The following is a 16770-nucleotide window of genomic DNA, read 5'->3' as shown; positions in this document are numbered from 1 at the left end:
TGTCAGTGCTCGGTAGATACAAGGAGGAATGATATCCTAACAATGCCCTTTGCCATTGTTGTCAAAGGGGGAGAAGGATTTTGTAGTGTACCACATACTACATGTATGAGAACCCATGGAATATACAAAGGGGAAGAGTTGGATCACACAAAGGAGGAGAGAGATTATGTAGTTTGCTGGATACTACATGAGTTGACATCAATGCCAAAGGGGGAGATTGTTGGCATTGTGTTGTCATTGATGTCAACCGATATAGGCAGGATACTGGTATAAGAGATGCATGTGCTGCACTATTATGGATGCATACAAAATGAGATATCTTTGATATCATCTTGTGTTGCAGTGCATCGGTAAGGTAAGGGAGAGAATGTAATTTAGTAGAATGACCTTTGGAGTCACCGATATACAAGTCAGTGTTTGACTTGTGTGGAAAAGATGGGCAGGTTACCGGTACAATTTGTCATTGGTAAGGAGAGTTTGTTAGCTAGCAAGTAATGTGCTGATATGGAGAAGACAAATCAACCAAGTGAGTGGTTGTCAACTGACATGCTTATGACAAGTGTACAAGCAGGGTGAGGAGGATGCTTGAGCTATTGTTTGTGATGAAGAGGCAGAATATTACCTAAATCACATCAACACTGGAGAAGAAGGATGTAAAAGTTACCGGTATGCTCTGTGGATGTAGAACAACAACACTCCCACTAGATAGAGATGCAATCACCATGTGAAGAGATGACTGACAGTGAGTGTGCTCAAATTGGATCACATGTGCGTGTTTGTAGATATGCTGCACAAACAGGGAAGCCACATGAGTGCATTGTAGGATGCAGATGACAAGGATCCACTCCTAGTGGAAAGTGGAGCTTATCTCCTATTATGCAAAGTATGCATCTTAGTTCTGTGAGATAAGGAAGAGGAGGTAAAGGCAGGTGGTTGAAGGATCACCCCAGATCTACCGAAACAAAAGGATGCCTCAGGTGCATGTAATTAGAGATGTGCATTGGATCATAAAGGGTTGGCATATTGTGCCACCGAGACATAAAATGAAGAGTAAAGAAATAATGGGTTTGTCACCTTGACAAACCAACTGAGATGATGTCCAGTCTGATGATGAAGAAGGCAAAGTGGAGCAGCAGGAGATAGAGAATGCAACTAGTATGCAGATGCCTTAGATGGAATCAATTGAAGGTTGATGGCATGGTGTCATCGGGATGGCTACCAATGAGCATGAGAACCAGTAAGGAAGCAAAGAGGCTAAGTGATGTGCTCCTACCTGATGAGGATGAGCATGCTATGGATAGGCATGTCTGGTGACCGGTTAAAGTGTTACACCGACATAACATGAAAGTGCAGACATGATAGTTAATTGGTAAAGTGTGAGATATCGACAGGGTTAGAGAACCTGCAGAAAAGAAGGACCAGTTGAGTGTTTGGTTGGTGATCCTGTTTGAACCGACACAGAGGTCCAAGATAAGGTGGATGTCGACAAAGGTGCCATGTGGAGTCAAGGTGGCGGACATGCATGCAACACTAGATGGAGTGTGCACCGACAAGGTTGTTACAGAGTTGGTCGACATTAATTGTAGACCTCGTAAATCATGGGATGTGTTGCAGAGGTGTGTGGCTCGAGGAAGGTTGAACAGAGGTGATCGATGGGATGCATTGATTGATGCAGTGTGTCTAGGTGCAGAATGAGGTTGGTGATGTAATCTGTAGAACCATTTATGGTGATTGATCTTGTGCCTCGCCAACTGATTGTCTGTGTTTGCTAAGTTTAGCAAACGTGCCTTGGAAGGAAGAATATATGGTAGGTAATGTCTGATTGCTTGCAGGATGCCTATCTTCGTGTAGGAGATCAGATTAGATTTGATATGCCTTGCGATTGTGGAAGAAACCCTAAAGGCCCCAAGCTCAAACTCACATCTTGGTGGGAAAATCTGGCTATAAGTATGCAGGCCAAAGATATTGTTGATGCTGCTAAATGAGAGTGTTGCTGCATTTGAGAAGGAATCAAGTACTCAACGAGTATCAGAAGAGAGAGTGAGTTTGAGAGAGACTAGGGTTGAAGAGTTCAACCAACAATAGTGAGGTAACCAGTGGTGACCAAACTGACAATGAAGAGTTGCAGAAGAGTGCAGAGTAGGAAAGAAAAGAACCGACAAAAGATAGTACCGGTGGAGAGCAGTGTAGCAGTGGAGAGAAGAGACAACCAACAGAGAGAACCGACAAAGAAGGAGAAGAGTCTGAACCGTTAAGGTTGCAACATGAGATAAGGTTGCAACAATGAGTGGGTGAGGTAGAGAACCGATAGAGAACTGGACAAGAGATCCAACATAGAGATTTGTAGATGTGTTACAAAATCCATTTGTAATAAGGTTATTAATTTGTAATGATTATGTTTTGTATTCACTGAGTTGTAGCTCAGTGCAGGGGTTGTAGATCCTTGGGTTGGTGCTCTAAAATAAGAGGTTGTAGCTCCTTGGGTTGGTGCCCTAAATCAGAGGTTGGTGCTCCTTGGGTTGGTGCCCTAAACATTGTAATCCAAGATTCATTGTGAGGCTGGATTGGAGCAGTAGTCTCCACCAGCATTTCTCACCGAGGTTTTTCCCATCTTGGGTTTTCCTCGTATATGTTGGTGTTATGTGATGTCGTCTTTATGTGTGAGTGCATTTGTATTAGTCTCCCATCTAACTGGTAAGTCTGCATTCAGTTAGATCTGATAACCGGTATACACACATAGAATAGTTAAAGGGAAAAGATTGTGAACCACTGATTCACCCCCCTCTCAGTGGTGTATTGTGTTTAACAGAAGAATAGTGAATGATGGAGAGATTAAGAGGAAAGCTTTTCTTCCCTTCGAGGATAGATGAAAGTTTCACTGCGGATTTCCCTTTAAACACTTCATCCACATTACATTTAAAAGAGGGGGGAGTTCACTAGATCCAACCTCTTCGGAAAGAGATTGAATACTAAATGAATTGATAATGGTGTGAAGATGACAAGCTAACCCCTCTTTTAGAATGAGGAATGGTTGAATTATGTGTTGTGAGACTAAGTGTAAAAGTAGCAAAGAACTGATTATAAATTGAAATAGAAGCGTGAGATGAAGCTGTGCACCTAGATCTGGCTATAATATGTTGAGACGAAGCTGCCCTACGCATTTGAGGAAAAGTTGTTGGGACCGTGCTAAAAGTGCACATGATCCTCCGAAAAAATCCACGAAACAAAAAGGGTTTTTCCGCCTCTTTGAATGGAGTCCAAATCTGCAAATAAAACTACGCACCTGCAACCTACACACATAAACGAGAAGAAAAGGGGTGGGGATTGGGGGTTTGCCTTTAGGTGAAACCCCAGTTTTGAAATTAACCAAATGATGAAAGAAAGTACTTGCAAGTAAATGTAAATGAAAGATTGAAATGTAAATCACCTCAAGGGAGGTTGTCGATAGAATTGCTTGTGTGAAATTGAATGTTGAAAGGGATCTCCTCTTCAATGGTTGAATCCTTGACTTGAATGCAACACCTAGCCTTGAAGGGAGACCTGAGAATGTTCAATGCTTGAAAGGGATGCTTGAATGTTTGAATGCTCTTGAATGCTTGAATGTGTGATCCCATGTATTCCAACTTATGCAAATGGGAGGGCAAATGCAACTCATATATTCGTCAATTAGGGTTAATTGATTGATTTTTTGTCATAGACCGACACAGGGAAATTTTTCCCACTAAAATTGCAAAGATAGGACGGAGGGGCCCCCAAAATAGGACAGGGACAAGCGCCACGCCCCTGTCCTAGGAGGGAAATCTTAGGATAGGAAGCAAGTTCAAGTAGTGCGGGAGGCAGAAAAAGTGCAGTTTTCAGGGATTGAGCAAGTCTTGGTCTCCGATCAGGCTTGGGAATTAGATTCGCCAACATGAAGACCCTAATGTGGTCGAAAATTGCAAGGGTCGCAACTTTATGACACTACAAATACATAAATCATCAAGTGATCATCATTGAGGAAAAAGGAAGATCGATCAACACTTCAATACAATTTGCAAACTCAATATATATCAGTGATCAACAATAGGCATATATATATTTATTAGTCTGATATTTTGGTACGAAGAATAGTGCATTACATGATAGATTGGTTAATTTGTTAAATATCTTCATTCGATAAATATAAATATTCCAATTGTCTTTAATATATGCATAATTAGTAAAATATTAGGCTTGTGTAATGACGATAAGATTCATTTCTACCACCATTAAACCATCTCATTCTAAAGGGGGGATAGGGTTCATATAGGGAACGCAAGTAGCATTAGGTCCATTCGAGTAGTGGTGACCCGAGAGGAACCAAGAGGTTGAGTGACAGTGTCATTATGTGCTCCTAGGCTTGATGGACATGCTCAAGGCACCTTGTATGATCCCCCAAGGTACTTCATGATGTAGATATGTTATTGGGGAAGATCTTAAGAGAATCCTAATCGTATATTGTATAAAGTATAGTGATGTTTAGGATTCCTTCAATAACATTGTGGAATTACATATATTTGCTCATCTATTATCATAATGATTAAAATTTTCTTTGAAACAATGATAAAATATATGTTTATTTTATCTATTGAAAATTGACCTGGTTGTAGGCTCTAAATCAAGGCATTAATCCAGACCTCATTTAAAGAATTCTAGGGCAAATTAAGCCAAGTCCTAATAGGGAAAATCAAACACTCCGTTAGGGCCACATTATGCCCCACCATTAAAGACTTATGGGGAACATCCAGAGAATCTAACCATTACATACATCAAGCATCAAGTGTTTGAAGAGGGTGCCTCATCACCACATAGAAAAACTAGCATTTCTACAATATGACTGGGAGGAGTGAAAGGTAAGATGCCCTAGAAGTGAGGCATAGATTGTAGTGGAAGGTAAGACCTTCATAGTCAATAACTTGAGTCCATGACCTATCCTTCGCCATTAGAATGACTTCCCTAGGAAGTGCCTTGGAGGTGTCATCATCCACTAGAAAATGGGCATATGTAGTGAACAATGTTTGAAGTAATTGAATCAACTTTTAAATATCGTCCATTAGAATTGCTAATAGCTCCATAATATGGGTCTTCCCAAAAATAAAGAGAGATATTAGGCAATCTAACCCAAATTGGCACAATATGAAGGAGATATACAAGGGGATTAAAAGAAGGAAACCATTGCTTGAGAAAGAGGGAATGCTCACCCCCCAACCACAAGCTACCATCCCAAATCAACTCCTTGTTAGCATGTGAACCAAAGTTAACAACAAAAGACCCCATGGTACAAGGGTAAAGCTCAATTTTTTTTGTAAAGGACCTCCTAGACTAACATCCACTTATGTAGGCTAGCTAGAGAGGGTTAATGACAATTAGATCTACAAATTAAGGCACAATTACTGTAATAAGATACATTCTTTATGACCTCCTTTCCACACTAAACAATTGGGGCTTGAGGGTAAGGAAGTAGTAGAGAGATTTAGTTTGAGGGGGGTGACCAACAACTATAGAAGGAGAACACCTCATTACTGAAGCAAATGTAAGAGCACTGCAGGAAGCACAAGTGACACCATGCATAAGGAGCATCAGATTGCTAGGATTTAAGGCTTCAACTTAGGGACTAGGCGATGTCATCATTGCCTTTCCTAGCTAGCAAGATCTTGTAACCCAAGCAACCATCATGAAGAGGTAAAAAATTGTAGTCATTATTGCAACCATCACTAGGGAGCAACATGCCAAACTCAACATGCAGGGGTGAAAAATCTCTTCCTAAACCATCGTTCCTTGCTAAAGAGGATGCAACAACAACAATATTTTCATCTTTACTAGATGACACTATACTTTTTGAATCTATGGTTTGATTAATGGGTGGGAGAGTAAGCGCCATTGTTAATCACTAGTTATTGGAGGAGATTACTTGTTGATATTATTTTACTAGGCGATTGTTAAATGATAAATCTCACATTCATGTAAGACAAGTTTGTAGCTACCTTAATAATTATTAATGTAGCCATATGGGTAGAATGGGCCTAACCATCATCTAGCTTTTGCCATATAGATTGAAGTTAAAATTGAGGAAAAATGGGTGGGTGAGGTGTTTTGCATTAATTGATATACTTGACATTTGTAAATTAGCATGTTGTATAGGAATGAGCTTGCATTGTACAACTAGCTTTGTATGAAGGCATGCTAAATGATGACATATATAGAAGGTATAGTCTTGTGTTGGTATTCCTCAATGATGAAGTAAACTTGTTTGAATTGAACTTTGACTAATATTGGTTTAATGGAACATTGGTGATGTGTTATAAACTCATGTGCGAACTTCATAGCCTTTGATTTTCTTAAATGGATATGTAGGCAAGGCCATTTCAAATGGAACCCAAAGGAATAGTTTTGGGCCTAGGAATGTGTCATGTGCTAAAGAACTTACCCTATTTAATCAAATGGAACCCAAAGGAATAGTTTTGGGCCTAGGAATGTGTCATGTGCTAAAGAACTTACCCTATTTAATCGAAGAGTGTAGGCATGTGGCAAAAAGTTGCTACCATTGTCACAAATTGGTAAGGTTATAGAGTAGGCACTTCTAAATTTATACAAATCATTGGTACCCCAGCTTAAAGTGGCGCAATGTGGTCAAGGACTAAAATATATTGTTTGGTTTCGCCTCTTTATTCACATTCCATAAGGACTAAAATATATTGTTTGGTTTCGCCTCTTTATTCACATTCCATGAAGACAATAAATTATCAAGATATGTGATGTGTTGCACTTTGATAATGGAACTATAATTGTTATGATGAGAATTTTTCTTCGTAATGAACAAAGGTAGTTTGCTACAATTTATTTTTCCAATGCAGATCTTCTGCCAACTTAGAGTAGCGTTCAACTATACACAATAGAAAAGAACGCCATAGCAAATGGCAAAGCACAAGTTCCACCTCTTAACGATTTCATAGAATAACCATCCACTATGGATTTTGATCCTTTCAAGGATGCACATTGGACTGTTTATGTGGCATGCACACCTCATTTCTCTTTATGCACTATTTATGGAAATAGCATTGTATGCAAGCCTTTCCTTTTTCCTTTGGTGAATTTCAGATTGCATTTTTCTTATGGCGGCCTTGGAATCCTATTGTGTTTTTATTGCAAGGATACATATGCATATATCACGAAAAGATGGATGTATACATTGCCATACTTGTTGTATTGCTCCATTTATTTTACATTATGCAACTCCTTTTACCTCAATAAGAGAAGTTTGTATGGAGTTCACTATAGACTGCAATGTCCACAGCCCTCCTAGGTCACCCTCCCTCCACAAAACAAGAAAAAGAAAGGACGAAAAAGAAATTTGTAGAGTCATGCAAATATTAAAAAATTGGTGCGCGTTAACAATAACTAATTTCCAAGTAACATTGATGCAAACCAACTTCTGGGAATCAGGAGGCTGACAGCCAACCAACTCTTCTGAAGCAGGAGACTTTTGTAACTTTATTTGCCATATTTGAAATAGTTAGAAGTGGCACGAACCAGTGAAAAATCAAAAATAACTGTTATAGAGTTGTGTTTGGAGCGGATGACTTTGTAAGCAGAGAAGGATAAATTAAACTGAAGGTTTGTGATGATTCAGGGACAGGGATTTGGAGAATGGATTCGCTGTGCATCTGTATTGTGCAAGACTTATGTAAGCTCTTCTGTCTGTAAATATATGATGTTACTATAATTTTCTTGATATGGTGTGTTGAGAATGTTTTGTGCTCATTGTGGTATGCTGGACTCCTGGATGGGCTTTATTCTCCCTGAACTGCTCCTGTGAATAATTCTAATATGTAACCGAAGAGCTGTGGTGCTGCATCAAACATGATCGAACTTTCTTACTTTTGTGGCATGACATGACTATTAAACCTTAACTCATTTGAAGCACGGAAATCTGAAGCAGAGTCTTTACCAAAAGCGTTGAAGAATTTTAAGAAGACACCTACAAATGTGTGCGCTTGGTAAATCTCAGTTTTTTATGGTACTTTTGAACATACCCATTATTCATGGGATTTAAATTTCAGTTTCTAGCTTCTCAACTCTTCATTCTCAGTCAAATTTAGGGATTTACAACCTACAGTTTCTCATACAACAAAATTTAAAAAGGGAAAAAGCACCAGATTCTACTTTTTAGTATTGTTGATTTAAGGCAAGGAACACTCAAGGTGTATGAATAGCCAAAAACTATTATTATCATTGCTTAGGCTATGAAGTGTTTCAGTGATGGAAAAGATTCATCCTGTTGTCTGTTAAGGGGCATGTCTATAGCCAACAATTATTTATCGCTGACCATTGCTTAAGAGTAAACAATACATTAAATAGAACAATGGAACCTCAAAAGACCAAACGAAAAAGATTAATTGAAAGATATTAGAGGTTCATTCTGTGTTCCGAGCTTCACAATTCATCAAAGCTTAGATGAGATGACAAATGTCACTTTGGCCTTCACTCTGTGTTATGAGTTTCCCTCACCCTTCTGTACACTGCAATCCCCAACATTCTGATCAGATGTGGGCATTTAATGCACTAGAATCATTGTTCCCATGTGAAGCAATGGCCCCTCTTCTTTAACGTATAGATGTTTCATGCTTTAATTCTAAGAAAAACTAGTACAACCTGAATTGAATGCCTTACCATATCCCCAGACTCATAGTTTGCTTACTGAATTTAGAAAGGAAATAGTAAAAATGCAATAAATTGTCAAATGTTGCGAGACATTGAACAATATATCCAAGAACTTATACACGAGAAATAGCTCGACAGATGTAAATGGCAGAGATTAATCATCTTATGCATTCTAAATTCAATTTAAACCAGAACTAGATAAGAAGTGGTAGAAGCTAGAAGGCTTCTTTTTTTCAATTAGTTATTTTTGGCAAATTGTGCGAAACGCATTTTAAGAACAAGATATTGTTGGGAATGTGAAGATCAATGGTCACGTGACCATTCACATTCAACTGACTCTTGGTTGATAGCTGAATGCCTATATAAATAGCTGGGCATAGGCCATGTATTGATAATGGTTAATATATAACATTTCCCTGCTTTCAGTGGATGTAACCATTAATTGATGAACCACGTTAAATTCGTGTTATGCATTGTTATGTGTTTATATCTGCTTTCATTATGTTTTCTCTGCTTGTTTATAACTACAGATATTGTGCATCATAATCAACCAAGTCGTATTCATAAAATAAAAAATGTATTAGGATTAAGCATTCTCTAAAACATCTACAGCTGAATGTTTTATAGAAATTCTTCCACGATCTTTGGTTTTTTAATATTCTTCTGTCATGCAGTAGAAATATTCACCAAGTAATTATGAGCTAGGAGGAGGAAGGAGGGATGACTAAAAGTAGACAAGGAGCACATTTTCTTTAAGTGGGATCAGCTACAATGTGTTGACTGTTCAGTGCACAACTAAAATGACTGCATTTAACCATGCAATCTCTCGTAACATAATCATTCACCATGTAACATGGGAAAAAAGATCTAATTAGTCTTGAACCATTATGCTTAGTCCTGTCACATTTCTGGAGGAGTCATTATTTAATCACCAGGTATCAGTTTTCATCAAGACAAATTGAATAGCTAGCTACCAATGATGCATATCTTATGAAGAAATCCATATTAGTTTCGAATAATAGAAAACAAACTTCATGTTATTTTATTGAAAAGCAAAAATTGATGTCTTAATCAAGCCGTCTTAGAAGGTATTCTACTTCAACCTTTTTGGTTAAAGGCATGAGCCATTTTGAATATAAATGAGCAACCAAAGAAGGTTGAAATTTGTAGGCCGGGGTAACCACTGCACTATGTAAGTTTACCTCCCGACCATATGTCATTGCTTTCAGTTCCACTCTCCTCTTAACCATTTCTTCCACATTTTCAAAGGTCAACAGATTCATTAATGCTTCCCTGTCCTGTAAAAGCAGCGATAAACAAAGAAAAAGAATCTAAAATCATTATGCATTATTGACCATAGAGCACAGTTCCTAACACAAGAATTAGTAAATGGAGGTAAACAGTAAAAATCTTGCATCACGGGGTGTTCAAATTGCCAATTAGCAAGTTGTAATAGAACTCAGATCAGAAATCTTTTTGTCTGTTCACAAACCTGTGCACGGATTGCAGGTTCATATTCATTTGGCGAATCTCGAAATTTTGCTTCAGCTACAAACTTTCCATAATGAATCCTTTTAGAGAGGGCCTGCCAATAAGAAAACTCAGAAAAATAGTAAGAATATGCTGTAAAATCCCACTGCATATTAGTAAATTCTACTAGTAGAAGCGAGCTACTTGTTTCATGTTTGAAATACACTTCAATGCAAACACAGCCAAATGACTCGAAGGCCAAGCTATGCGTTGTCAGAAAGGATTGGCTGGTTACACCTGCAAACAGGAGACATCGCATACAACAGCAGATCCATAGTTTCCATCATCCCCCTCACCTACGAATTGGGGTAGTAAATCATCAAAATACATTCTCCAGATCTCCTTGTTTATGTTGATAGTAGAAGCTGCAGGGTGTAGCACCTGTAATAATAGATAGTGTTACCCTCTTGAATATCAAGATTTTTTAGGAAATAAATGGAAGGGTAAGGTAAACTACTAGATACAATGAATACTGACCTTTGGGTAGTCTAACTGTGGTAGCAAAGGCTCCACCAGGTCATCAGGGAAAAATGGGTGCTCGTCTGGGCTTTTATACCTGCCCACCTGCCCAGCTTGACAAGTTAACTATGGATTACAGCTCTATAACAACTTCCAGATGACAAGAATCTAAGATGGTCTACAACTTCATCTTAACCAAAAAATAACATTCATCAGTGTCTTTCCTTGTTTTATAAATTCATTACAGATAAAGAGAAATTGATTATTTTTAAATCAAAGAGCTCAATTTGAACCTTGCATGTGTTAAACTAATCACTTCCTCAATCCCGTTATAGTCCTTTACATGGCCAACAGACAGACTTCCAATACTAAAACATGGGCTATGTAGAAATTTACTCTCAACTAGCACCTAACAGATTTACATAATCGCCCAAATCTCTTGATATTATGCTTGAAATCACTCACCTGCACATTTCAGATGGGGTTTTTTAAATATTTGGCTGTTTGACTGCAGGTGCAAGTTACCAGATGGATAAATTTTCCTTACACATTCCCACTTCAAGGCTTAGCAGTAAATTACATGTTTTTTAAAATGATTATTTGTATACACCATGCATTTTCTTTTTTGGCAAGGTTAAGGTTCTTATCAACTATAAAATGTTTTTCTGTAAGATCAACAGTTGACCTGTAGATTTAAAATCGTCAAGGTTAAATTTGGCCCCTTGTATTTTTTTCATTTAAATAAGCATCATATTGAAGATATTAGGTTCTATGGGAAGTTCTAGTGTTTAAGGACATTTTCAAGCTTCAATTTCTTGGATTTTAAATGATTTCAAGCCCAGCACCAGGGGCTTTTGAGGGGTTGCATTTGGGTTGTTTTGAACTTTGCAGAAATAGCTGAGGCCAAGCTTCATATTGGAAAATTTTAAGTATTGGTAGTTTAAAGGCCTTTACCCATGAAAGCACATTCTGACCAAGGTCAAATGTATTCCGTAGATAATTTAAAAATCTTATCCCAAAGCCTAGAACGGGCAAATAATACTATCATATATACATACACACACACACGAGCGGACCAGTAATTATGCCAGCCAAGGTCAAAGCTTGGCTTGGGAGAAATTCTTTGGCAGGGTTGGACACTGGGCATTGGAGGCCAGCCATCTAGACCTGTTGGGATAAAGAATGTGCAAACTATAAATGTTTTTAAAAATGTTGCTGCCTGCAATGAAACCCACAAATTCCTGCGAGAAAAAGCTTTACAATTGAATTAGCTAACCTGAATAGAAACCCCCAGATTTTTGTAGAATCATAGAGTTGGGACGATTCGTAGATCATAATTTTTTAAATTATTGCAACAAAGTCAGGTATAGTAAGAAGGTTCGCATGTAGGACACAGATGATTTAGAAATGTGGATGTGTTGATTATTAGCTGAAACTGAAAACACAGGTTTTTAGTCGTCAAAATCTAACATTTACTCTGGAAAACAGAATATGCTTATAATGAATAAATAAAAGAGCCGATCTTACTTTTGAATGAAGTAGCTCTGTTTCCTTAAGTATGAAATCCACAAGTGAGCCATTAAAGCCAGGAAATGAGAGCTGTTTTGCATCATAAGCAGGGGAATTAAAGCAATATTGGGATCTCTCCAGAAGATTAAAAATAATGCTATCCTCTTGTCTAATAAGCGAATCCCTTATACTCTCCAAGGTTAATATCCCACTCCGATCCAACCGATCGCCCTCCTCAGTACTGTTACACAAATAGAAGTAACCACATCAAATGCATATGAAAAGTTGAGATCAAAATTTACTTAATAAATTCAAACAAACCTGGCTGATGCGAAGACTGATGCCGCTGTTGCAGTTGCCTGATTAGGAAAGGGCAAAATGGGTGTAAAGCATGGAAGCTTGGGTTTGGGCTTGGGCAAACTCATGGCGTAGGTGGGTAGAGGACTCCAAAAGTTTCCTTTGAGATGCCTCTTGTTGGCATTGGCTGTGGGAATGAAAGTCGCTTGACAGGAACAGTTGGAGAGAAAGGAAACTCGTTGTATCAACATTTCTCATTTTGTTCAGGGGAGAGGACCTAATGGTTCTATAGATAATTGTGAAAGTTGTTATCGTTGAAAGTCTGGTTACATATGTCCCATCAAATAGAACTATCATACAACTCCTAATATCACATGTGCCCACTACAACATGACTGACTTAATACATATTGACATTCCTAATATCACAAGTGCCCACTACAACATGACTGACTAAATACATATTGACGCTCCTAATTTCATAAGTGCCCACTACAACATGACTACAACATGACTGACTGAATACATATTGACGCTCCTAATTTCATAAGTGCCCACTACAACATGACTGACTTAATACATATTGACACCCTTTCGTTCCATTTGTCCAACTGAATTGCACAACTACTAGTCACCTCATCACACATTTAATCGTCAAATCACCTTCATGCCCACTTTCATCCACCCAACTAATCAACTAAAAAATGAATGGAAAAACAATTCAACCCTACAAATTGAATGAACATTCAAATTCGAAAATAAAAACAAGACATAAATTTAAGAGGCCGTATCAAATGAGCACCCAACAAATCATAAATTTTTCAAGTTCAAATATATATGAAATCCTTTTGAACATTATGCACTTGTTTTGGACTCATCGACCCAAGCAGAAGACACAACGGCTGATGAATACAAGTTAGAAGACACAATGACCTAAGAAGACACCAAAAAAGACAAGAGGCCTAACAAGAGGACAAAGTTGACAAAGCATTGTTCTAGGTTTTACTCTTTTTTTGTTTTCTCCTTATTTTATTCAAATGATGCAATTCCTAGTTTGTTATGTTGTGTGTATATCTATACTATGTATGCGAATGAAATTTACAAACTTTTTTATTGCTTGCATGATCTAAATGTTGTTCCCACTTTGTTGTGTGTGTATATGTGTAAACTATGTATGCGAATGCAATTTGAAAATGCTAATTCTATTATTTCCACGATGTAAATGTTATTCCTAGTTTGTTGTGTGTGTATATGTATACATTGTGTACACAAATGCAATTTGTAAATGTTTTTTCTATTATTTTCATGATGTATGTATCTTGTTCCCAATTTGTTGTGTGTGTGTATGTGTAAATTGTGCATGTCAATGCAATTTGGAAATGTTTTATCCATTATATTGTGGTTCCATCACTTTTGATTGTTCTTCATTTGCATGTTAGGGTTTTATATTTACTAAATTGTTACTATTTTTCATCTCTCTGCTTTAATTTTTGTTTGTTTCAATCGTAGGTTAGCAGTACATGTGTATACATATGTATTCAAACTTCCTCTTGTTCTTAAATTGAGTTATAGGTTAACAACTTTATTTTCATCTTCATCTGATTCGTATGTTTGGTCTTTCTTTGTTAATTTTTTTGATTCATAGGTTATCAACTTTGTTTTCTCTTAATTTGACTTAGTTACATACCGATTTTCATGTATGCTTTTATTTTGCTAAGAGATATATAATGCTAGCATTTTGAAGTTGTTATAATTAGTCAGATGGAATTGTTAATGAAAATGAATATTGATATTGCAAATGGTGTTTAATTTATTTATTTGAGGAATCTTGGAAGGCAAAGATTCAACCTAACTACATTAGTATGTCCAAGTGGATGCAATATCCATAACGCCCTCAAAAGGGAGGGAGAGTATCATTGAGGAGAGGGATGGAGACTTCAGAAAAGGTCAAACTTGTCATTGAGCCATGCACCTAGAGATAAGTTGTCCTTGAGGTTAGTCGTTACTTTAGTATTTTGAGTGGTTTTGTCATAACCCTATCAGTCAATTAGACGATTGATCTATTTCTTTTATCATCTATGTTAATTTTAAGTGCGGAATGATCCTATTATTTTAAATAAGCAAATTATTCTTGAATGAAGTTCATTGACACTAATTTTTAAATAAAGTATATATAAATATGTACGTATATACCAGAGGCACACATATATATATACACACACATATATACACACATATATATACACATATATATATACATACATACATATATATATATATATATATATATATATATATATATTCATTCATTCATTCATTCTAGAACATAGATTCTTCATGATTGGTACAGCCGATGCATTATGTTTCATGTTATAAGGTGGGGTGGGGCATTACTCCCACTTCACCCACCCAAGTTGCACTAAAGATCAAGACTGTAAGTTACTTTCAATCATTCATTATATCTGCCTCAGAGCATTGTAAAGAATGTTTCACGATCGATAACAAAAATAAGAATTCATTATTGATTATTCACTGCGGAGTCTGTCGCTAGCATACTGGATAGCTTAGTAGGGAATCAAGGCGCATTCCAGAAGCAATTCCACTTGCATTCTGCCATCAATTACATATCAGGCATTTTATTTGTTACATTTTGTAATGCATACAAACCGTAGAATCATGGTTATAGTATTATTACTATGTCATCAAGCATCCATCAGAATATCTGATAAAAAGTATGGAATCGATTGAAAAATAGTAAATTCTTTGTCACATTTTGATTTTCGATACATTATCTTATGATAACTTCCTAATCGATCACTAATTGATCAACATTTCTTAATTACTAAGACGGTAGGAATTGAATCCTCATTATAAAAAAGGGTCTACATGCTAGTATGCAATTTTTTCATGATAATGTCTGAAATTTTATTATCAAGTATGGTTTTTGAGATATAATCTCAGAGCAAGCTATGTACTGTAATATGTGTTTGGACTGTAAGGGTATAGAACCCGATTATATCATATGATCTGAGAATCATCATTACTAAATAATTCATACTTCTATGTTAAGCCCATTATGGCTCATTCTTTTGAGATTAGTACTTCATTTGGAGGTGTTGTGATCATAATTAAGTCATCAAAGGACGTAAGACCTTGAAAAGATGAATTATCTCTTCTCAATCAACCGCATTCATTAAAACAAATGTTGTCACTTATCTAAAATAAATAATAGATCTGAGTATACGGTTGAGTCACAATGAAAAGTTTGTGTTCAGCTGAAAGAGAAACAATTGTTATTCTTGTATATTATCCATAATGGTAGTTAATGACCATTAGAGTCAGTGCACATAAAGCAGTTGTCTTGTCTGGTAGTGTCACAATCCTATGAAGGTCGTTAATGACCATTAGTGTCAGAAGACATCATGCAATTAATATGCCTAGCTGGTTAGTTAACAAGTGAGTCAGCCGTAACTCAAGTTTCAATGTATAAGTCAACACGAAAAATCATGCTTGAAACCTTGGCCAAAGTGGTGTAGTGCTTTGCATGCAACCGTTATTCACATGAATCAGATACACATCCTAGTTAGATGGTCATACTAGTTAGGAGGTACCTATAGTGTGTGACTGACTAGAGTTGTGTAGGTTCTAAACACCAGGCTTAGATGACAAGATTACAATTAAACCTAGATCCTATTCAACGGCCGCAACTATTCTAGCTCCAAAATAGACCTGTCGTACAACGTGTTAGTGACAAGTTAGTCAATCGCAACCGTTAACTGCAAAATCGATGATGTAAAATGCGTGACTAACACGCGTGTTAGTCAATCCGTACTGTCTTTTTGGAGCCAGAATAGACACGTCCCTATTCAACACCCTCATGAAGGGTAGGGCCCTTCCTTATGGAAGGTGTGCAAGGGACCACTAGATTTGTGGTTGGAGGTAAGACCCTTGATGATGCTCTCCCTCTCTCAAACAATGTCAAGACTTGCAAGAGATTTCAGTTTAGAAAGCTTAAGGATATTATAAACTCTAACCCTTCCTCTTTCATTATGCTGAACAATAAATATGCAATTATTCGTGATGTTATATTGTTTAAGCAATATTTTAGAATTTATGCATCTCCAATGAAAAGATTAGCAAAATGTTCATTTTAGTTTATAGATAAAAGATTTCATTTCTGATTCGATAAGATTAAAAAGTAATTTATTTCCTTGCTATAGTTTACCATGTTACAGTTACGGATCATTCTGAAGTTTAACTAGCTATTCATTAATTCAACTATAGTTGGTTGGATATT

General features: G+C 37.0%; 1 protein-coding gene across 1 annotated transcript; it reads right to left on the bottom strand.

Moving 5' to 3' along the window:
• Positions 1-9695: 9695 nt before the first annotated feature.
• Positions 9696-12770, bottom strand: LOC131044724 (chorismate mutase 2). The gene is made up of 6 exons (XM_057978117.2): positions 12499-12770; positions 12196-12418; positions 10687-10773; positions 10447-10590; positions 10172-10264; positions 9696-9977 (listed from the first exon to the last, which is right to left on the bottom strand). The coding sequence occupies exons 1-6, from the start codon at positions 12723-12725 to the stop codon at positions 9747-9749; spliced, it is 1005 nt and encodes a 334-aa protein (XP_057834100.1). The 5' UTR covers positions 12726-12770; the 3' UTR covers positions 9696-9746.
• Positions 12771-16770: the final 4000 nt, after the last annotated feature.

The sequence above is a fragment of the Cryptomeria japonica genome, chromosome 3 (genome assembly GCF_030272615.1).
Source record: "Cryptomeria japonica chromosome 3, Sugi_1.0, whole genome shotgun sequence".
NCBI lineage: Eukaryota > Viridiplantae > Streptophyta > Pinopsida > Cupressales > Cupressaceae > Cryptomeria > Cryptomeria japonica.
This window is presented reverse-complemented; position numbering and strand designations above follow the sequence as displayed.

Excerpts from the sequence above, each read along its gene's own strand:
- LOC131044724 (XM_057978117.2), bottom strand. The coding sequence starts at position 12,725 with ATGTTGATACAACGAGTTTCCTTTCTCTCCAACTGTTCCTGTCAAGCG. Across the intron at positions 12,419-12,498 it reads TCAGTCTTCGCATCAGCCAG|TACTGAGGAGGGCGATCGGT; the intron begins GTTTGTTTGAAT and ends TTTGTGTAACAG. Across the intron at positions 10,591-10,686 it reads CACAGTTAGACTACCCAAAG|GTGCTACACCCTGCAGCTTC; the intron begins GTCAGTATTCAT and ends CTATTATTACAG.